At 41.0% G+C, this 23,100-nt stretch overlaps 3 protein-coding genes across 8 annotated transcripts; 2 read left to right on the forward strand and 1 right to left on the reverse strand.

Moving 5' to 3' along the window:
• The first annotated feature begins 67 nt into the window (after positions 1–67).
• Positions 68–6,854, forward strand: LOC118224011. Of its 4 annotated transcripts, XM_035411159.1 has the most exons (12): positions 84–183; positions 450–490; positions 633–748; positions 951–993; positions 1,169–1,244; positions 1,582–1,704; positions 1,810–1,835; positions 2,825–2,934; positions 4,863–5,037; positions 5,170–5,206; positions 5,453–5,609; positions 6,471–6,854. In XM_035411159.1, exons 3-12 carry the CDS (start codon positions 648–650, stop codon positions 6,514–6,516), a joined length of 894 nt encoding a protein of 297 aa, XP_035267050.1. In that variant the 5' UTR covers positions 84–183; positions 450–490; positions 633–647; the 3' UTR covers positions 6,517–6,854. The 4 variants fall into 4 exon arrangements, with proteins under 4 accessions (XP_035267048.1, XP_035267050.1, XP_035267049.1 ...); XM_035411157.1 differs by lacking the exon at positions 450–490 and having other exon boundaries at positions 68–183; XM_035411158.1 differs by lacking the exon at positions 84–183 and having other exon boundaries at positions 199–490.
• Positions 6,855–11,697: 4,843 nt separating this feature from the next.
• Positions 11,698–15,878, forward strand: gpha2 (glycoprotein hormone subunit alpha 2). The gene is made up of 4 exons (XM_035409449.1): positions 11,698–11,742; positions 13,823–13,958; positions 15,301–15,485; positions 15,763–15,878. Exons 1-4 carry the CDS (start codon positions 11,698–11,700, stop codon positions 15,865–15,867), a joined length of 471 nt encoding a protein of 156 aa, XP_035265340.1. The 3' UTR covers positions 15,868–15,878.
• A 108-nt stretch (positions 15,879–15,986) lies between these two features.
• Positions 15,987–23,093, reverse strand: LOC118223884 (glycoprotein hormone beta-5-like). 3 transcript variants are annotated; one of them, XM_035410910.1, is made up of 4 exons: positions 19,289–23,092; positions 18,866–18,926; positions 17,583–17,781; positions 15,995–17,203 (listed from the first exon to the last, which is right to left on the reverse strand). In XM_035410910.1, exons 3-4 carry the CDS (start codon positions 17,778–17,780, stop codon positions 17,015–17,017), a joined length of 387 nt encoding a protein of 128 aa, XP_035266801.1. In that variant the 5' UTR covers position 17,781; positions 18,866–18,926; positions 19,289–23,092; the 3' UTR covers positions 15,995–17,014. The 3 variants fall into 3 exon arrangements, with proteins under 3 accessions (XP_035266799.1, XP_035266801.1, XP_035266800.1); XM_035410909.1 differs by lacking the exon at positions 19,289–23,092 and adding an exon at positions 18,668–18,710 and having other exon boundaries at positions 15,998–17,203; positions 18,866–18,928; XM_035410908.1 differs by having other exon boundaries at positions 15,987–17,203; positions 18,866–23,093.
• Between the last annotated feature and the right edge of the window lie 7 nt (positions 23,094–23,100).

Consider the following 23,100-nt stretch of genomic DNA (forward strand, 5'->3'; position numbering starts at 1 on the left):
AGGAAGTCGTTGGAATGGTTGAATAACTGGCCAATCGAATTTGTGAAAGAAACTAGGAGGCGGGAAGTCATTTGGATAAGACATGGCGAGGTTCGATACAGAAACTCGTTAGAATTTTTAACCATTTACATTCTGGATTTCCCCGCATTGAATTATTTGGCGCAGTCTTTTCGGCGTAGTACGGTAAGTTTTTCTCTTGGATGGGTGTGGTCGAAATTGAATTACTCACAGTCTTTAAAATACGTATCATACTAGTCATCTCAGAAATCACCGTAAACTAATTTGGAAACTCCACAGCGAGCACGCGCTTACTGTGTTGGCAGACAATTTTAATTTACCCCTAGTTATTTCTTATTGCATCAAACTATTTATACTGATTAGCTAGTTAATCTAGTTTAACCATTCTAATAGTATTTTATCTCATATGATTTTTATTCCATTCGCTAAAGCTTACTGCCTGGAGTACCAGCTACATTAGCTATTAGCTAACGTGAGTTTGCATGCAAAACTGTATCTATTTACGGAAATGAATTAAAATGGAATGCAATTACAACCCTAATTCCATAATAACAATAATAATAATAAAAATAATCATAATCATAATCATAATAAATGAATATGTGGTTGAGCAGCGCCCCCAGTTGACCATGCCCGTCCAGTCATTCTCCTTCCCCCTCCCTGAGACCCGCTTCTTCCGAGCTGGACGCCACGTCTACAAGTTTAAGATCAAGAGCGGCAGCAAATGCAGGCGAGAAAAATCGTCACAGCTTTATAGCACAGCTGACGCATCACTTGTGTCCATAGACAAATTCTGTTTTCACAATAAAGTTTTCTGCCTGTGGCTGTCCTGGTGTGGCTATGACAAGGTTACACTTTGTGTAACTACACTGAATGGCCGGGCTTGTCCTGTGTGTCTCATCTCTTTTTTGGTGCTTTTTATTATGTTTTAGTGATGAGATTATCAACGATGAGCACACCACGCAGGAGCTTGAGGTAAAGAGGAGACAGATTCTACATTAGAGCATTCACAGGGAAAAGCAGCACTCCTTGGCCAAGCTTACGATTTCTATGACAATTTCCTCTGGTGATTGACTCACATAACTTGAGCTGAAAATGCATCTCTGAGGTTTGGCCAATAATGTCTGCTTGTGTTTCCTGTTTCTTTCAGGATGTCGTACGGGTGGTGCTAGCAAACCTGGACAGCCTCCAGCCCTTCGTCACAAAGCACTTCAACATCTTTCCCTGTATGCTTTCCAAACAGAAAACAAGCATCATCAATGGTCCACCTGGGTCCACAAGGCTGAGGCCAACCACGGCGGTGGCAATACTGCATTTAGTGCCAGTCTTTTTGGGAAACACATTACTTGTTAAATAAAGACTTGTTTTATTTGAATAATTGTATTAGTATGAAACAATATAAATATCCCATTTTAGCATACACTATAGCTCATAACATGTGTTGGTTATTAAGAACAGCCTTGTTTGCTAATCTTTATCATGGCTCTGAAATCATCTTGGAGTGTACTGTAATGCGTATTGAAACGTGGGTGAGATGTTGGCTTGACCATGCTGAACCAACAGACAAGAGCAGGTGGGAAAGGGTCTCTGAGCTACAGTTCCAGCAGGGTGGGCTGATGCTGACGGCCTACCCTTTCCTCCTCACACTCTACCTGGAAACCCACGATGGCCTGCATGCGCACACAGGTACGCACGTGTCCACTGTTTAATTTAGAACAGAGTTCTTCTACGCTTCTATGCTGCAGTCCAAATGCTCTACACTCAGTGTCTCATACTGCTTCTCTCCTTCAGCTAAGCAGTCCGGGGCCTGGACACCGGTGAGTCAGCATCCTCTATTGATTTACATTTCCCATTCACCTGTGTGATTCCCAAGCATCATTACCTATGAAGGAAGCCAGGATCTCCATTATTTCCCAAGGTTTCCTATGCTAAAGATGTGTTTTTATGTGGAGCAGCTTGTTTGCTGCTGCTGCCTGCAGTGCGCATGATGTCCTGATATTGTATGGGAGCATGAAATCTGTAATGTTTCATTTGCAGTGAATTCAATGGTCCGTAGTGCCGTAGCAAGCACACAGGCTTAGTTGCTACTTTGTCCTCTGAAGAAAACTAGACAAAAAATGAACCAGTAGAGGGCGCTCTTCTAGCTCAGTGAAGAACAATCCAGTCATAAATCACAGTCTTTATATATGACGTTAAATGTGTACTGCGGACAAAGTCTCCCCTGTCTTTGTCTAATTTTTAACTACATTTTTTATGGTTTATCGTGTGTTTATTTTCATTGTGAAGCACGTTGGGCTGCAATTCATTGCACGAAAATATGCTATAGAAATAAACATAATAATAATAATAGTTATTATTATTATTATTAGTAGTAGTAGTAGCTGTAGTAATAGTAGTATATATCTATAAGGTCCTGTTATACCAGGTAGAAAATTGTCTCCAACTGGGCCACTAAAATCTTTTTTGGAGCATTGTTTTCCCAGGAGGTGTCCAAGTCAAGTACTAACCAGGCTCAGCCACTATTAGCTTCAGACATCTGTGCTGTTGACTCATGTTTATCACGCATGAGATGCGTTAACTCTTTTGCCTCACTGATAATAATCATCAGCCTGAAATTCTTATGGTATATGTTGGATTCCACACATCTTTAGAATGTACTGTGCTTCAGCGTGCGTCTGTGTCATATTTTATCTTTGAAACAATATTAAGATGTTAGACCCTTTGCCTTTCCTGTCATGTGGATTTTTTGATATCAGAAACTTTAGTGAGTCGGGTTCTGTGTGTGACTCGTGTGTCTGCTGCACAGGTGAGAGCAGCAGAACAGGGCGCACTTCCTCTACCTCGGAGCCTCACCTGTCAGCACAAGCGCAGTAGGACTGAGCAGCCACCAGGGGGCTCTCCAACTCAGCACAGACGGTGGGAATGATTCCTTACATGGACTGAAGTTGAATGTTCCTGATGGTGCACTGTACACTAAAACGCTCACAGTCGTGTGTTTAATATTGAGTTTGTTTGTACATCTGTATTCCTCCTTTTCTTAATGCTTTTCATACTTGCACGTCACTGCACAACTTTTTAATTGCATTCCCACTGCAACTGTCTTTTTCATTTTGTGTGAAAATGTCTCCCTCTTTTATCTCAGTCTGGCTTTCTTCTTCCTCCACCTCTGGCTATAGCCCAGATTTGCAGCTAGGGAAGGGGACGGCGGCGGCGGCGTCCGTCGTTCACAGTAATTAAGTCTTTATCTGCAGTTATGAAACAGGCAGATCGCGCTGCCTTTGTCTGCTGAGCCTCGACGCTGGGCGCCGTTTCAATCAAACTGTCAGTCAAGCAGTGGGCCGCAAATGATAATTTAGCTAAAAAAGAGAGGGAGGGAGAGAGAGAGAGAGAGAGAGAGAGAGACTGAGCTCAAGCAGAAACCGAGCACAGATGAAAAAAACTACACAGAGAACAGAAGCAGAGAGCTAATTTTAAAATCTTCACGTACACTTTCCTGATTGTACCCTGAAGCCATCGCTGTTTTGGCCGCTACACTCAAGCACTCAAGCACTTTCAAGGAGTTTATACAAGTTAGTCGGGGTGACAACAAAGTGAAGCAAAAAAAAGCAATGTGAAGAGACATATGCTTGCGGTACATGTGAGCTGTTATTATGAGCTAAAATCATTTCAGTGGAGTGTTAAATTAAAAGAGGAAATTGCAAACAGTCCAAGGTAAAGGATTTATGGATAGAGGCTCTGGGGTGTGCTCCAAGGGACAAATTGAAACTCTGTAGATGTGTGTGTGTGTGTGTGTGTGTGGCTGTGTGTGTGAGTGTGGGCGTACAAATGTATATGTCTCTCAATCCTTGTTAGCATTTATGTACTTGGATGTCAATCTGTCAACAAATGTTTGTGTTTATATAACTGTGTGGGGCTGTGTGTCAGTGGTTGTGTTTGTGAGGTCTTTCTGCCTGCATTTGTGGTGCATGTGTGTACCTGGGTATGTCTACGAATAACAGATTGTGAATGTCTAGTTGTGTGTCTGTTTTTCTCTCAAAGCAGCTGTACATACTGTAGCATACAATGTGTGTGTCTTTGTGTGTGTGTGTGTGTGTGTGTGTGTGAGAGTAACTGTGTGTGTCTGTCAGTGAGTGTGTGTGTGTCAGTAACTGTGTGTCTGTCAGTGAGTGTGTGTGTGTGTGTCTCAGTAACTGTGTGTGTCTGTCAGTGAGTGTGTGTGTGTGTGTCTCCTTAACTGTGTGCGTCTGTCAGTGAGCGTGTGTGTGTGTGTCTCAGTAACTGTGTGTGTCTGTCAGTGAGCATGTGTGTGTGTGTGTCTGTCAGTGAGCGTGTGTGTGTGTGTGTGTGTGTGTGTGACAGTAACTGTGTGTGTCTGTCAGTGAGCGTGTGTGTGTGTGTCAGTAACTGTGTGTGTCTGTCAGTAAGTGTGTGTGTGTATGTGTTTCAGTAACTGTGTGTGTCTGTCAGTGAGCGTGTGTGTGTGTGTGTGTCAGTGAGTTTGTGTGTGTGTGTGTGTGTGTATGTGTGTCTCCTTAACTGTGTGCATCTTTCAGTGTGTGTGTGTGTGTGTGTGTGTGTATGTGTGTCTCCTTAACTGTGTGCATCTTTCAGTGTGTGTGTGTGTGTGTGTGTGTGTGTGTGTCTTGGCGCTCTCAGTACGGCAGTACACTACAGTCCTGGGGCTGTTCAGCTTCCAAACCCGCGCCTGACAAGCCTTTGATTTCGGCGTTTAGCGCACCGGAAAGGGAGCCGAACCGGGACGTGTGCCGACAGACAGCGGCGGTTCAGCAAAGCCCCGCGCGGCGGCCATGACAATAACCGCCCTGTCTCCTCTCCCCCCCCAGCGGGGGCGCCCGGCCGCCCCCAGAGAGGACCACTGGAGCCGAAACGATGGCTGGAGACAGGAGGGTGTGTCTCCCCGCCGAACGAAGGCCCGCGGTGTCTACCCATCATGCCCCGACAGCGCTCCGCCCTGTTACTGCCGCGCATGACCACCGCCTGACACACGGGCGCACTCAGGTGGGATAACTGCGCTGATCGTCCTAACAGAAAGAGGAAACACGGTGTCATTGTAATTATAAATGCTTACCGTAATTTGCAATTGATTCAGGCGCACACTCGTTTTTTATATCATTCTTTTCTTCTGTTCAGGTTCCAGGACATTTAGCAGCGGTTAACACCGCCCCAGGTAACATGTTCTCTCGCGCGCGTGCACACACACACACACACACACACAGACTCACACATACAATGCTGCTAGCTGCAATTCATTATTTCCACGGTAGTGTCTTGTAGAAAAGAAGCTCCAGGTTTCAGCGCCAAGCCAAACATGACAATATTGATTGATTTCGGTGATTGGTTGGCTAATTGGTCTTTGATTAGACTGGACAAATGCCTATGGGCCTTGGTCTCTTCTGTCCCACCACCATTTTAGTCAGCAGTGCTGTGATACAGACAGAAGGGTGGGAGGAAGGAGGGGCTGAGAGTGAAGGGGAGGGGCTTACCAGGACTGCAGAGCAGGGTGAACCTGAAGGACCCGCCCCCAGTGACTCCGAGACAGGCCAGCCAGGTGTTCTTACCAGCTTTGCCAGGTGAGACCCCACCTGCACGTGGGACTGTGTGTCAACAGGTGTCCCTGAGGAGGGCTGGAGAGGTGCAGTGTGGGTCACTGGGATCTGTAGGAAAACCCAAAGGTACCTGAACCAAAGCAGCCCATCACAGATTACACACTATATCACATAAACCATGTTATCCTGTCTAATCAAATTATGTCATTTGTGTTATTTATCAGAAATGATTTATATAATGTCTTATCTAAGGTGTTCCTGTAAGAAATCTCATGAAGCATTTATACGGAATATGTGCTGTGAAAATATTTTTATTAACAGGATTACATCAAATACAATTTAATCTTTTAAAAGAAATTATGTGACATGTGACAGCTCATGAATTCATCTGAGATTTATAGATATTGCTCATTTGTGTATATGTATATACACACACTGTCAATAATATATTGTGAAGTATAAATGTATGAATTCATCACATTATTTGATCAGTTTTGAAATATTGTTTTATTTCTTTTGGAAATTAGGTTTATATATAATTAATCATCAACGAGTGTGGTAAAAACCAGCTTCAGGGGGAAAAAGGCACATATCCAGTGTAGTGAAGAATGGGTCATAATGGCAGGAATAAGCCAACTGCCTGTCTTAAGTATTTACAGTGAGCTTTGCATTTAAAGAATGCAATTTCGATTTCAATCATTTTTACACAGTATTTCACTGCAGTGCATTATCTAATCAACTGCACTGTCTGTGCAAAACTGCATTCATTTAAAAAATGAACCTATTAATATTTATATAAATGTCCTACTAATGGTAAAAATGAATGAGCTTTATCCTGAACTTTACCTCACCTTCCTTGCTCTGTGTCTATCGTTCCATCTCCAGGAAACTGTTTCCCTTCTCCCTGTTCGTTAGAAGCTGGAGGAAATAGAGGGAGCACTTTTTCGCTTGTTTTACTGTTCCAGTGTGACCATTTTCCTAAATTATAAAATGCAAAAAAAGGCAAGCACTACAGTAGATAACTGCATTGTCATCAAAAGGTTTAAATGCCAGCATTTTTTTAAAACTAGAAGAGCCATGAGTCTTCTGTTCACTGTTTGTCAACAGGTAATTTTATGGCACCACAGCAAATTAAGTTAATTTCATTAGTAGATTATTCAGTATGTTTTAAATTCTGTTTTGGTTGTAGCTGTTATTACATGCCAGTAGAATTAGTAATATTAGTTATAATTGAATAAAACCAAATTTTTAGTGTCTGTTAATTGTGTATTTTCTACTTGTATTGTAAATGTATAAATTTTGGATTCTGATTTGTTTTTACAGAATAAAAGTTGAGTTTCACTCAAGATTTCCGTTCTGTCTATCAAGATTTATATGTAGAACTGATTATCACATTCATGTTCTGTATATTATGATACAGCCAATCCCTCTCCATGGCAACACTTCCATTTAAAATCTAGCCTTTTGACAGTTATGCATCTTTTGTCATCAAGTTTCCGTTTAATGAAGATGACTGGCATTAATAAATTAGTCAGAGAGGAGTCATAGTGTTCCATCACATTTGGGAGTATGGGTAGGAGAACACAAAAGGGAAGTTGAATAGTTCATAGTACATGAATAGTACAATTTTCCAAACACATTTTTTCTGAATTTGATAAAGACAAGAGTGAAGAGGAAAAGACAAACCTGAGCTAGGTGGATTTCCTGTTAGGGAAACCTACATAATTATGCAGAGGATATTAAATATTATTATTTGTTAATGGGAATAAATAGGATTTTTAACTTTTCCATAAATTTTTTTCCATAAGTTTTTTTGCAGACTAAACATTTTTTTAGGGTAGGCTAATGCCAAGGTGGTAGAGAAAATAGCCTATTAAGAAAATACAAATACAATATTGAGAAAAATAATTTAATATGATACTAGGACTGCTACATCTCCTTGTATTAAAATTGACTGGCCTCAATGAATGTCCAGAAATTGCACCCCTGCACTATAATTTAGGTACACTGTTCTCCATTGACTTGCAAAATAGCATCAGTCATTTTCATCTTGTTCAATTTCTCTACCATCTTTGACCTGCTATTCATGTGTCAAAGAAAAGTGGCATATTGCAATTTTTACACAAAAAATGGTTTAATTTAGCAGAAATGCATTATTTAGACTACGTAATTTTACATGTAGGTTTTTTAGCATATGCTCAGTCTTTTCCTTCTAAAAGTGCATGCAGAAAATTTGTCAACGGGAGGATACGGTTGTACCACCATTGTAGAGACACTAGACACACATAACGGTAAGGGTGCGACTTCAGCTGTTGGTAGATGTTTGTGCCTGTTTGTGGGGAAAAAGGAGCTGTTACTTGTGTCCAAAAACATCTAAATGAAATTCCAAAATCTTTTCTGTAGCCTGTGCCAGAACCAGTTTCTTTAGCCGAACATTTGTAAACATACGATAGGCCTATAGCAATTTCCCGGGAATAGGCATTCTTTTGCCTCAGCTCCAGCAAAAAAGGCCCCTTTGGAAACCCTACTTGCGTCTGTCAGTTTCTGTCAATTTTAGTGTGAGCGTCTCAGCGTCTGTCTGCTGTTTAGCTTTAGCTCAAATGGGGATTTGATGGACTTCTCTTGAGGAGGTGATGTCATTGTTTAAGTGCGGTATAGGGGGGCACACCCTCGGACCTCGTCTCTCTGCAGATCTGTATCATCTATGCCGTGAAAAAGTGAGCCCAAATATAGCCGACAATCTCCGTGAAATCATGATGGGAATTAAAAGAATTAAAAGATGTCTCAGAAGGCTAATTCTGGTATCATGAGTCAGGAATGTGACTGCACTGTGTTTTTATTTAAAAATGTTCAACTCTGTAACCTGGAAACCTAGCCTTGAAGGATAATATTATTATTGCGCCCGTTCCACTTCACGTGCTTAATCGTTGGACCACTACGCCTGAGGGTATGACTGCGGTTTTCCTCTGTCATTAAACGGCATTTAATTTCACTCACCTTGTGCCCCCGCATTCGTTCATTACCCAGAATTCCTCTACAAGAAGGGTATGGGTGACTTGTGTTTTAAATATTAAATAGTTTAATTATAGCACTGCACTTTGAAAATACAGCAAAAGCCTCATGCATTATTTTAGAATATTTGCTCCATATGTATATACTGTAGGACAATATACCCATATAGAAAAGGTGTACCCATATGGCACACAAAATTACTTCCTGTATTAAACAACAATTAGTTAAAAACAATCACTGGACTTTACTGACTGAAGCTGGACACAAGAACTCCCAATAGCAACAACAATGAATAATCTCTAAAACATGTGAATACACTGTAAAATGTCTATTGTTGATTCAACTCTAACAGAGTTTATAGGAGTCCAGTTGGAACTGTGTACTTTTTATCACAAGTCGGCACACAATTATCATTTAATCGTTGGACTAAATTATTTTTCTGATGTTAACTCTGTGGCTCATATGCAGACATACATGAGCCCAATGCACACAGATATGTGCACCCACAGACAAAAACAAGTTTTGAGACCAAGTACATACAGGTTCATGCACACATAGAAATAGAATTCTATTTCTGTGAACATGAAAGCCAAAGACTCAGATACACAAAACAGACAGACATTTGCCTGCCCACACGTGTGCGTACATGCTGTACCCAAACCCACAATATCTTTTGACCTGTCAGTGCCCTTCCTGCAACAACACTGCAATACGTCAAAAACACAGAAGTGGAAAATAGAGAGCAAAGTGTAAGCCTGGACGTTTCTGGAGCACTTTAACACAGCACAGACACATAATGTCTATTGAGGTATTGCACTGAGAGACATGTGTGTGTGTGTGTGTGTGTGTGTGTGTGTGTGTGCGCAGGTCTGTGTGTGTGTGTGTGTGTGTGTGCGTGCGCACGCAGCGGAGCAGAGTGGGCAGTGAGCGAGTGACTGAGTGGAGGGAGAGGTAAAATAACAGGCGAGAAGGACGTAAAGGTGGGAAGTGGAAAGTGATTAGGAGGGGGTTGATTACCTGGCGAAGAGACGGGGACGTGCGGGGGCGTGACCAGGTTGTTTCTGGGAGGGGGGAACTCCTGCTCACCTGTGCTACAAATATGTGTGTGTGAGGCCGCCTGTCCCCATTCACACCTGTCCACCCTGCAACACACCTGCATACACCTGGACTGACAGCTTCAAGCACCTACAGGTAACCGCAGCTTCTCGCCCACCAGATTCACAAGACACCTCTGCAATGCTGCATGTCAAACACACCTTTCTCTGAACCACACTCTTCAACCCATCCAGTGCTAATCATGTTGTTTTTTGTAGTGTGGCTGACTGCAATGTGATGTGCAGAAGATTATATTCATTTTGCACAGTGTCTTATTATGTTTTGCTTCAGTATATTAACAGCCTATACTATCTGTGTTGTCATGTGAAATTCATGTCTTGCATGTCAATTCCTGTTATGCGTGAAGTATAGCATGGCATAGAAACACAATTAGTCTTGCATACCTTGGGAATGAAGGAATCTGTTTGGTATAAATGTATTTATTTTTCTAACATTTTAGTGTTAAAAACCGCTCAACCTGTATAATATCCAATGTAGTCAGAATGTCATGGGCTATGGTACAATGTAATAGTGAATTTCATTTGGTTTTTAGGTGTTGTTATAAATCTTAAGTTTTCCATAGATATGTTTGAACTTTTTTTGATTATTTATCTCAAGTTGAATCTTAATGATCATAGCAGACGGCCTTTGAGCCAAATGTGTCCTGAATTAAGGTCAAAAGTTTCTCTATTTTGGGTCCAAAAAGGAGCACCTTTGCTTTCTCTTGGAAATTAGTAAAAAAAGATAAAACATTTTAGCATTTAAATTACTACCAAACTAATCCGAGTTCACCCGATTCAATACATTTTAAAATAGAATATTATTAGCATTTTGCTGACTGTCCGACCAAAGAAGACATTTCTTGAGTATCAAGATATGGATAGTAAAGCGCATATTAAGAGCAAAAGGGTCACTGTCAAGTTCTAAAGGCCACTTGGAATAGATGTTATACAGGTGTCTTGTGGAAGCACAAACTCGTGGCCATAGATTGCATTGTAATCTGTTTCCTCACGCTGAACACTCAACAGTACAGCTTGCTTCTCTCATCAGCATCCAGTACCAGAAAGGGCTGATCTGCTCACTAATGATCAGCAACTAGCTTTTCTGAAGTGAGTGGGGGGACAGGCTGATTTTTTACATTGCTTATATGCAAGGTACAGACAATTGACTTTATGTTGCCTAACAGGAGACACAATAGTAATGCTCTCATGCTTTTCTATGGGGGTCTTAGCCTCAAATGACCTTGTGGCCAATGTGAATTGCTTCCAGTTACATTTCATAAGTGTGAACTTGACAAACCTGGCATGAATGATCGCAAAGTATTACATGGCTAAGGGCGTTGGGATATTGGTATTTCAGAACTGCTATTAATTTTAATCTTATATATATATATATTTTATTATTGTGATTTATTGTTTTATTAATGTGACAATACAGCTATTGTTTTAACTTTTTTGCTTTTTTGCCATTGTTAGGAATTTAAGCACTGTCTGAAAATAGTTGATTCAGTCAACGCTTGCAGAAAGTCCATTATGCTGAAATATGATATTTAAAATGTGCCAAACACATTTATTTCCTATCATGAAATAAGTAAAGGATGCTCAGACAAGATGGTAATTAGCATGGGACTACATGCGCACTGTAGAGGTTCACTGTAGCTGGTGACCAGAAAATGTAGCAAATTGGCTATATAAATACAGCCAAAATAGTGAATGAACCCTATGTTCAAATATGTTAAGGGTCCACAAGAAAATAAACAAGACTGCTGTAAAATGTATTTATGGTGCCACAAACAAACTTAAATTGATATTCATCTGTATAACTGAAATCTCACAGGTTGGCATCATTTTTATTCCACATATATGAGCTCTCACACACACACACACACACACACACACACACACGCGGGTACACACACACGCACTTTAGCTGGGCACTGAAACCGAGCCCACTCAGAGAGAATGGAATACTTTCTCCGAATGTAATGGGACTTTAATACCATATAATGGCGTCCCAGGACAATATCACCCCAGGAGCACTGCGCCTCTCTGTCTGTGGGATTTGGAAAAAGCACAAAATGAGGTCGGGTCACTTCCACTGCGGGAAGAAAGCGAAATCCTGGGGAAAAAATGACAATACGCACAGCATGTAGCAGCCCGGGCAACAGACAATACAGAGCCGATTACAGAGACAGACCTTTGACCTTATGTATGGAAAATACATAGGGAGTGGAAATTATTTGCATTTGGAAAGAAGGAAAGAAGCAACTGGTTCCAAGTTTATTATCTCCCAGCTGAAAGACTAATGATTATCTTGAAACAAGTTTGTGCACAGGTCATTTGTATCTCTCATTAAAAGGAAATATTTTGTTACCATTGTCTCCATGCCCCTTAAGCACAAGATTTTTTTTGCTCATTGGGGCAAAAAAAAAAAAAAAGAAGCATATTACTTTTTTCCCCTTAAAATATAACGAACTGTTTAAAATTATAATTTGTGCATTCTTAGTTTCTGTTTTTAAGTTTAGCTCAATTTTAGATGTTTAGATGTTTGGTAAACTGGAAATTAGTTATGCAGTTCATTTATAAGCAAGAGAGTGTATGGTTTAGACTCAAAAGTTGGGTATTAATTTGAAGGCAAAATAAAACAATACTAGACCAAATAAAAATAATTTCCATCACATTTAGAAGGGAAGAGTGCTATAAATATCCACTTTAAGTAAATCAGTAAGACACTTAGTGTCAAATTTATTTCTATGATCTTTTTTCATTCACCCACATTCAATTACCTAATGTTAGAAGTGAATAATTTTATTGGTTGGCTTAAATTATGCTAAAGATCAATACTTTGATGATAAAAATCCAATTTTCTAAACGTAAAATCAGCTAGGATATCCTATTTCTGTATGTTTTGTTTTTTCAGGGTCTCCCAGTTTAGCAAGGTTTCCTGGGGTCAGTCCTGCCTCTGTTAAAGCTCGCCGCTGAACATTGTTATTGATCTTACAATTAGGGCTTAGTTGTCCAATCTTTAATTCAAAATCTCCTTCTCTTCTAAAGAGTTTTCACACAAAAAAAGTTTTTGCCATAGTTCAATAGCTTTCCCAAGGGCCCAACAGCCGTGTCCCATCCAAGAGTTGATCCCCTGACCAGCCCTATGACCACTACCACCGCCAGACGCATGGGCAGTGGACAGCCTCAGTCAGCATTCATCAGTCACTGCTGTAGTGTAGTTTTCGAAGTCTTGTGCATGTCAGTGTGTTGTGCTAAGTGCTGCCGGCAGAGTTAGATTAACTGGGCCAAAGTGGAATGAAGTTGAGAAATAAAGGTACTGTATTCAGTCAAACACAAAGAAACTTAAAGACACCAATTAGCAGAAAAAAGAAACCTTTCATTACCAATTGGAATTTGCCAAAATGTGTTCAGAGCAAATGAAAAGATGTATTCAAAGATATTGAGAATGAAATATTTTAATGTAACAGTAGGTGAAATTTATGTCACTTGGTTGGAAATAACTAAGTCGTAAAGTATACAGAAATCGGAAATCAGCAAAGAGGATTGCCTGTCTGTAAATTATCATAGCTGTTATCTGGGCCACATTAGAAAAGGAAAATAGAAATCAATGTTCTCCATTATAACGAGTGATGGTGTTTGGGGAAAAGGGGGAGGAATTGCTGCTGGAAGGATACACATTTGAAATCTTGAGAAAAGCTTGGCTTTATCCTTGAGTGTGCATATCCTCCAAAGACCGAGTAATTCAGGACATGAGTCTCTGGTCTTAATCTCATGAGCCATTATATTCTTTTATGCTGAAACCTACACTACAACGGATGCTCAGTAAAAAATAAAATGAATAATATTTTTGAAAATATTTTCACTGCGACCTGCAAATATTTTCTTTATTGCTTTTAGTCTGCTTTCAGGGATTTGTAGATTTGCTGATGTTGAGTACTAAGAGGTTGGGGCTTTTTTCATTTGAGTTTTAAAGAAAGGCTATAAGCTATACAGACCAAAATAGCATTAACACTCGCAGGTTGGCCACATGCTGTATGCATATTCACACATGTAGACATAAACCCAGAGAAATGGAAAGCTGAAATGTGTTTCCTGTGTTGTTTGTCTGTTTGTCCCTCACAGGCCATGATCCTCATGTCTCCCAGGCGAACTCTGACCCCTGGCCTCTTCCTCCTCCTGCTGCCCCTCTTCCTGCTGATGCTGCTGGCTCCATTCGGCCGGAGCTACAGCGGGCTGGGTCCGGGCTGCCACCTCTTCCGTGAGTCTCCCTCTCTGCCACACATCCTCACACACACACACACACACACCAAGGAATGCACACAGGGGGCGACATAGCTCAGGAGGTAATAGCGGTTGTCTGGCAGTCAGAGGGTTGCCGGTTCGATCCCCCGCCCTGGGCATGTCGAAGTGTCCCTGAGCAAGACACCTAACCTCTAAGTGCTCCCAACGAGCTGATTGGTACCTTGCATGGCAGCCTTTCATCGTTGGTGTGTGAGTGTGTGTGTGAATGGGTGAATGAGAGGCATCAATTGTAAAGCGCTTTGGATAAAAGCGCTATATAAATCCAGTCCATTTACCATATAAATGCAGTCCATTTACCACACAAACACTCGTGTGCTTTTTCTGGCTTTCTGACCCACAGTTGGCTCTATCCTGGGGCGTGTGGTCATTGATGCACCAGTCATCATCCAGTATTTTATGTCTATTCTGTCCAAGATCGAAATCTCAATTCACCCACCCAGCCTCCTTGACAGGTATTTAAATTCTGGTCACACCCCTGGCTCTAGCATTGCCCAGGAATGGGACAGGTTTAAGTCTTCTCATCGATCGGGCGCCCGCAAGTTTGTCTGTTGAGACAGAAGTGTCTTCCTCTGACTCACGTCTGTTTGAGTCCGACTTGCAAACTGTACTGCTTGTCTGCACTCTCCCGAATCGAGAGCAGAGGGGCAATGCACATTGCTACTGGAGACAAAGGGAATGAATGAATGAATGAATGAATTAATTAATTAATTAATTAATGAATAGAGCATTCAGGTTGAGCCAGGCTAAACTGCACACTATACCACCGGCAAGCCACATGCTAAAATGTACACTGAATATATTAGGCCTCACATGACCATTACAAATGTAATGTTCAAATAGCATGTCCAATAGACTATTGTTTATAAACTATAAACTATTCCACAGCAAAAAAAAAGTCTGTTTTAACAAGTATTTTAGTATTGTATGGAGAGTTAAAATCTTTTTTTTTCTTGAAAAGAAAAATAGTAGCTTGTTATAAATTACTGTTTGCTTGGCAAGTGAGATTTTCTTACCCCATTACCAAATCTTTAATTGTCAAGAGTCAAATTGTCAAAAGAGTCAAATTGTCTCACCTCATTAGCAATATTTTTGTCTTTCTTTGCAAAAAAGTAAAAGAAACAAGATTTTAAAGTCTAAATACAAGACTAAAATACTTGCTAATATTAACCTATTTTTTGGTTTTGGCAGTGTCCTCTCTGCCTGGACCCAAAAAACGCCGCCCCTCCTCGCTCCCTCTTTTTCCCTCACTGTGTGTCCATTCCTCCTTTGATCTCTCTCTCTCTTCTCTGTCCCCGCAGCGTTTAATGTGACGATCCGCAGCGATCGGAGGGGGACGTGCAGGGGCACGCACACGGTGTACGCCTGCGTGGGGTACTGCGAGTCCAGCGCCTTCCCCTCGCGGTACTCCGTGCTGGCGGCCTCCAACTTCACCCACAACATCACGTCTGCCTCCCGCTGCTGCACCATCAGCAAAGACACTAAGGTACGGGCTGTCGCCGCGGCGATACTTCACCAAGACCACTGCGACACAGTGAGATAGTTCACTACAACGTCAACAGCTTAGTGAGACCGCACAGTGAGACAAACTGCTTGCTAGAAAACACGGATATAGCGAGGACACATTGGTAACAACTGATAACAGTCCCAAGCAATGGTGAGACAAAGTGAGATTGAATAATGTTGAGAATATTTTCATTTTGAGACTCTAAGTTGGGGTATTTGATATAAAAAAAACGAATTAAGTTTATGTGTTTTCTCAGGTGAAGGTGCGTCTGGACTGTCCTCGCGGCCGTCGCCATGACAACATCGAGATCCTGACTGCACGTGCCTGCCGCTGTGACATGTGTCGCAAGTCACGCTACTGAGGAGTTTAAGGCCACCTGCGGCTAAAATGTGACAGGTGGACCATACCATGCAACTGACATGCCTGTCTGTGATCCTGAAAGCCTGTGTGGATTGAGTGAGTGAGTTATATGTGTGTGTGTGTGCGTGTGTGCGTGTGTGTGTATGAGTGTATGTGTGAGCACAAGTGTGTGCATGAGAGAGAGAGTGAAGGAGGCATGGAAAGAGGTATGGACAGAAAGCATGAGACAGGAAAAGAAAGAGAACTCAAGTGAAAACATTTATTTTCAAATGCTTTTCCATGTTGGTTTATTTCAGGATTATTCAGTTTGTTACAAAGGACAGTTACACTGTGTATGCATTAATAAAGAAAAGCGCCAAACCAGAAACACAATTAGCATTGATTTTTACTCACTGTGTAGGAAAATCACTTCTGCTCTTTTCTGATTGTTATCAGGGAGAAATCCTGCAGCCTCGTCCCTCTTCCCGCTGTTAGACATTAGAAACACGGTACTGCACAGCTGGTTTCAATGCTTGCTCCATTCATTCATGACTTAAGAATGTTTGCACTTAATTTATATCGATGAGCTTGAATTTTCTATGAGTTTTATAGTAAGAACCAAGAATATATATATGGTGGTGTTGTTATTGAAAATAAAGAATAAAAATCGAGAGGAAAAGAAAAACATTTGTCGAAATTTGTTGTTCTGTTGTTTTCTTGCGTCCCTGAAAAATCCTTTGCAAAAGAAACGAGAGCTGAATAATTAGTCAGCCATTTGCTGTTTTTACAGTGTAAAGTAAGGCCACATTGATTAGCCTTTCTACACCTATGCTGTGCTGAGTTGCTGCAGGATGCCTGTGTTGCATCAGACTGCCGCTCTGAGCTACGACACTATGACTGTGATATGACATTGCTGTGGTTCACAGCTGCCCAACCCTGTTCCTGGGGATCTACCGCCCTGTAGGTTTTCATTCCAACCCTAATAAAGCACATCTCATTAAACAGCTAGAGATATCTTTTAGCTGCTGATTTTTAGAATCAGACGTGCCAAATTAGGGTTGGAGTGAAAACCTACTCCAGGAACTCCGGGAACAGGACTGGGCAGCCCCCTGCGGTGGTGTTGTCGGCAGGCCGTGCCGTGATTGGTCAGCGCGCAGCGGGCCGCTCCCTCAGAAGGTCTGGCACTCGGTGTCCTGGGAGGAGCAGGCAGCGCAGTCGCACCGCAGCGCCAGCGGGTACGGGTACAGCGGGGAGACGTGGGCGCGGCACCCGGGGAGGCGAGCCGTCAGGTGGAGCGCGCGGCTGTACGTGCACACGCGGTGGTGACGCTGCACGTAGGGGGGGTGCGGGACCGGCTTCTGCACAGACACAGTATCACAGAGCACAAAGTAATCAGGCATGGAGTGAAAAAACGTACTCATGTAAGTTACATGTACAGTAATGCGAGAATATAAGACAGCGCTTACAGTAATGATATATGGAGAATATTACACAGCACATGTAATAGTAATGATGAAGTAGGGGCAGTGTCACATGACACATAGACTAATGAAGTTACTTCAGCACTGTTCTGATCCTGATGAACTCAGACACTGACAAGCATTGTATTCTGCTTTGATGTATATGTTCCACTGGTTCTGAATGCAAACAAAAGCGCTGCAGGTTTCCATGAATCGATGAACAGAGAGAAAGCGTTCGAGTGAGAGGGAGGAGGGGGAAGAGGAGGCGAGCCTGTACCTCCCAGGTATGGCAGCGACCCCAGCACGCGTCTGTCTGTATCTGCAGACTGCGACACCCTGGCTTGTGTGCGATGAAAGAGAACTCCCGCACCGCACAGCCACGGAACGTGCGCAGGGTCGTCACGGCAGCGGACAGGGTCACCACAGCGACGAGAAGTACAAATGACAGTAATGAAGTGTGGGGGTGTCGCCACATTCTGATGGATAGAAAGAAGCCATCAAATGAAAATATTATGTAAACTAAAATCTGATTCGCAATCATTAAGGTATAAGACATCAAATAAAATAGGGAATACAAGTTAGAACTACTAACAAATATTAATTTGTCTTATTATAGCTTCTCTGTTCATTTGTATTCCCCAAATTATTTGTCTTGCACAGAATGTTCAATATTTATAGGTCATTATTACACAGTAATAAGCAGACTTACCCATTCTGAAATACATGTATAAATAAACACCACACATCTGAAATACACAGCCCATGCATCGCTGCAGAACAGGTCATCCCTGGCACTGGCCACCATTCAGTCACAGAAATAAAGATGCTATTTCAGGGTTCTCCACATTTTCCACAGCCTTATTAATGAATGAACACATATTCTTTGACCACCCCATTATTAAAGTGTATAATTAATGTCATTTTTAATATATGTCAAAATAACAGCACGTGCATTGGCCAATTAGTCTGGTTAGTGTGAATTTCTGTGTAAGTGGATATAGCATGTGTTTTTCACATTTTTTGGACCGAACTCAATTCTGCCGACCCAGCAGTGTCCCAACCCACAGCAGCCGCTTTAGTACATCACTGCACCCCCTGGCGGCCACGGAGTACCACCAGCAAAACCAATCACAGTCACAGAAACTGAGACTAGGTCGTTTCAAACCCGTAGTCACATAAACCTTGAAATATTACATTTTTTACTGTTTCTGTCAGTATAAAATACTTTACCGACCACAATAACATATTGTTTTAGCCCACACTACTACATCAAAACAGTTTAACCAAGGAGCATTTTCAGAATTACTGAAAAACTACAAGCAAACCCAATAACAATCATGTCAGTGATACCGTAGTATTTACCTTAATCACCCTGTAACTGGAAATACTTTAAAAAAAAATATCCCTGTAAAAAGAGAGAACGAATTAATTAATTGTCTTTAAAAACGCATTGTACATGCTACACCTGTACAAAAGGAGAGCTTATTACTTTTTTGTAAACATTCAAAAGGTTTCCAAACAATGCTCATACACAGAAAAACGACATATGTGTTTACATACCTTTTCGACAAGAGCTGCGGGACAAAAGACCTGTTCTTGGTGGGAAGAATGTTCGGTATTACTGTGGAAAAGTTCAATGTTGTTGTTTTAGCCGTATTTAAGGACGGATTGTATGACATCATCGCAATTAAAATTAAAATGTATTTAAAAATTGTAAATCTTAGGAACAAATTTATGAATGCATTTTTGAAACTACCAAAGCAATACTGTACAGAATTGTAAAAGCGATGACAAAAGTAACATGCCAATTATCTGATAAACCATTACATTCTTCAGTAATTTCTGTAGCAGGCGCATAATGATTCGCACACGCGCCCACAGTAAAACAATGGCGTAGATATACCGCAGTTAAAGTATGTGGTTTGGGTTGGATAGTTTAAAAAAACCTCTTTTCAGAGTGAAGTGCCAGTGAAGAAAAATCACCTGGTCCACATAGACCACAGTTCTTTCGCCACAAGGCAAGCTATTATGCATAACCGTTACTCTGCAGTCTGCAAGAAGTGCCACCATAACAGTTTTCTTTAATGAAAACGGATCTTTCTTTAAAATATAGTTGAAACTAACTCAATGCATTACACATACACGTATTAGGCTATTTGATTTAATTATAACAGAACTGGTGGTTTGAGTGGTTTATTTTTTCATCGCGACAAACCTTTTTTTTTCACTCACCACCAATTATTTCAGTTAAAGAAAGTCTTGAGGGTAGATATCCCCTTAAAAATATCGGGCTATAGTGCAAAGGTCAATGCACTTTCATGAGTCAATTTGTCTGAAAGCGTCTGCCAAACGACGAAATTGTAAACTGTAAATGAAGGGAAATAAGTTTGACAGGTGGGAAATCGATTTGCTGAGTATGTTAGTTTGCTAAATCTGGGGTGGGGGGGAGTGGGGGGTTGTGCTGCCCTTATGAACCTTACCTCAGCTGCACCAGTAAACATAAGTTATAATAATGTACACACCACCCTCTATAAAACATTCACACCATTCAAAGAAAACAGATACAAATGCTGTGTAAAATCTCCACTGAGACCCAAAGAAATTGTAGATTGATGATGATGATGATGATGATGAACACAACTATCACTCTGGTTCTTTTTAAAAAGCATGGAAAAAAAGCTTTTCTTATAAAGTAGTGATATCGCAACAAGACGGAGCAGCTCGTCATCCCTCATAAGACCCCCCTTCTACGAGAGCTCTCCATCACTGTCAATGGTACTCTGCTAAGAACCCGGGGGTAGTCCTTGATGAGCAGCTGGACTCCAAGGAGCACATCACAGCAACGTCACAGTCTGGCAGATTTGTCCTGTACAACATCAGATCAACATCACATCACACGTATCTGTCTATCTTCATTCTCCAACACTTTCATGTTACACTTGTATCTTCATCCAGTACTATATTCCACTTGTATTGTTATCTTGAAGTTGTAGCTTTATCATATCTTGTCGTTATGCCTCATTCTATTTTGACTTTTCATAACTTTCTGCCCTAGCCTCTTCTTACTGTGTGAACTGGACTTAATGTTCATGGCTATGGATACCTGTTACACTGATTATTGTATCCTATCGGACCTGTGTTGGCCACTGACCTTCGGTGTGCACTTACTGTACGTCACTTTGGATAGAAGCGTCTGCCAAATGTAATGTAATGTATTTATGCGAATTGTGTCAGTTTAATCGCAGACATGTCTGCAATGGTCTTTATAATGGATTATAAAGATGTCTTCTTGCGATGGGATGACGGGTCCATTGCTATGCTGGAAGGAGAAAGTGACCCAAATAACCCAAAGTTCAAGAGACAATTACCCCCATGCTAGACTGCAGTCCTTTTAAGACATTGTGAATTTACGGTCATAAACATGTACATTTTAAATTGTGGCCATGACTGCACTGTATTATCCACACAGTCAATACATCTCTGCCAAGAGCAAGGTATTAAAGAGAAGTGACTTTAATGGATTGAGTTGATTTCGCTGGATTACAGAGCACCTAATCCCATTATTAGTGCACCGCTGTAGAGCAGATTCATTAGTCTTGGCACGATTCATGGGAAACTATGTAATTTTGCCAATTCTACAGAACACTTGACAAATTATGACATTCTTCAATCTGTATTGTAAACAAGAGAAAACACACACCCCTCTAAGCAATCGAGTTAGCAGCCTTGCTTCAAAGAGAGCAATGCAACAAGAGCTTTTCCTCTTCAGGTACAGTACTGTATATGTCAAATGAATATACATATTTACACTGCCCTGAACCCCATGTGTAAAATCCTGGGAATGAACCATAAATTACTGATAATATTATTATTCTGCACTAACAACTGCCTGAGACATTTTTGCCATTGCAGCATTTTGACCTTCCCCTATAGACACCTATCCACCTTCATCATCCCAAGCTACCTGGACTGTGCCGTCAGAATGGCAGATAAAGACCAAAAATGGTCGTATTTCAAGTTCATCTTGGCAGAGACTTCTTTAAAATTCTTTAAGACCACATTATCACCTGTGGATTTTACTTTATTTTTCTGAGATTTTGTGTGTGTACTGTATTTTGGAGAAAGAAAAAAATGACACAAAAATTAAATGTCCTGTTCCTTTTTCATTGATTTTCCATTCTAAAAGTAGATGCTTTCCTGCTTCAAGTCTCATTCTCACAAATTCATACATTCATGTTCCAGGGCTGTTTGTCCCCAGACTTCACTTAAACGCTTAAACATGAACACCAGGCAAGAGGACAAATTTCAGTTTTGAGATGCTACATTAGCTTCCATCTTTTGTCTAAATATGTCAAAATATTTGATTATTGCCATCTCTTTTGAACCAGACCCATGGGTTTGCTGTAATGGCTATAAACGGTAACTCTGATCTTCCTTGAATAGATATTCACACTACACTGATAGACAGAATTGTTGGTCGAAACATAGGTCAGGAAGTGAATACACATTATGGGAGGAATACAGAAAAACAGGTCAAAGGTGTTGAAAAGTGTAGGTTTGGTATTGAAAACCGGCTACCAGTAGCTACAATTTCAAAAAGCTAAAAGCACAATCAAAGTGTTACATTCTAATTTGAACCCTGTTCTTTGAAGGTAAAGGAGGGGTTTAGCATAATTCTAACCCCCCCTTCTCTTCCACAATTCCACTGTTTCTCTATCACTGGCACCTTCAATACACACACATGCACACACACACACACACACACGCACACACACACACACACACGCACACAGTACACACACACACATACACATGCATACACACATACATACAACCCACACAAACACACACAAGCACACACACCCACTAGTCAGATTCATCCTGTATCTTCCTAATCCTCTTTATCCACCAAGGTCACAAATCCACACAAAATGAACCCAAACACAATAAATTGGCAAAAACAAAAATACAAAAATAAAAATCGAAAAATCTTAACAAATTCAACCTTTAAATGAACAGACAGAAGGTACTGACGGACAGAATTGAGTACTTAAGTAAAGGGCTGGGAGGGGCTAATTAGTCCCTCCCCCAAACCATTTACACACTTTTCAAAACTAAAGGTATTGCTAAAATAACAACTTTTTCTCTCTTATCTTCTGAGAATATGAATAGACTAGAATAATTCATCCTCATTAGAACATTTTAGCCTAGCAGCTTGTCTGCAGACATAATGTAGTACTACACTAAGTTACCCCCACCGACACTAGAGTCATACATATATATGTATATATATAAAACATTAGTAGTAGTAGAATAAGTAGTAGAAGTAGGAACAGTATTACCATTCTTTTAAATCATTTCTATTACATCATCATTCCTCTCACTTTTTTGGGACAGTAAAACTCCACTTGTATGATCTGGTTTGAGGTTTGGGCTGAACCCAGGAGAACTGATACACGTTCTGAAGTGTACCACTGGTGCTGTGTGTGTCTAGGTGTATGTATCTTCATGTGTGTGTGGGTGTTTGTATCTGTGTGTGAATATCCAAAAATAACATGCACATTTCTGTACAGAATGCGGTGCAGATTGCAAGAGTAAGTGTGAAGAGCACACTTTGTATGTGAATGTGAGTTTGTGTATGCATATGTGTAAATATGTGTATGTGAGTATTAACGTATTTTGTGCATGCACGTATTTGTGCACATGTATTGTATGTGATGTGTGTGTGCGTGTCTGTGTGTCTGTGGGTGCGTGTGTGTCTGCGAGTGTGGGTGGGTGTGTAGGTGGGTGTCGGT

This window comes from Anguilla anguilla, chromosome 3 (assembly GCF_013347855.1).
Source record: "Anguilla anguilla isolate fAngAng1 chromosome 3, fAngAng1.pri, whole genome shotgun sequence".
Taxonomy (NCBI): domain Eukaryota; kingdom Metazoa; phylum Chordata; class Actinopteri; order Anguilliformes; family Anguillidae; genus Anguilla; species Anguilla anguilla.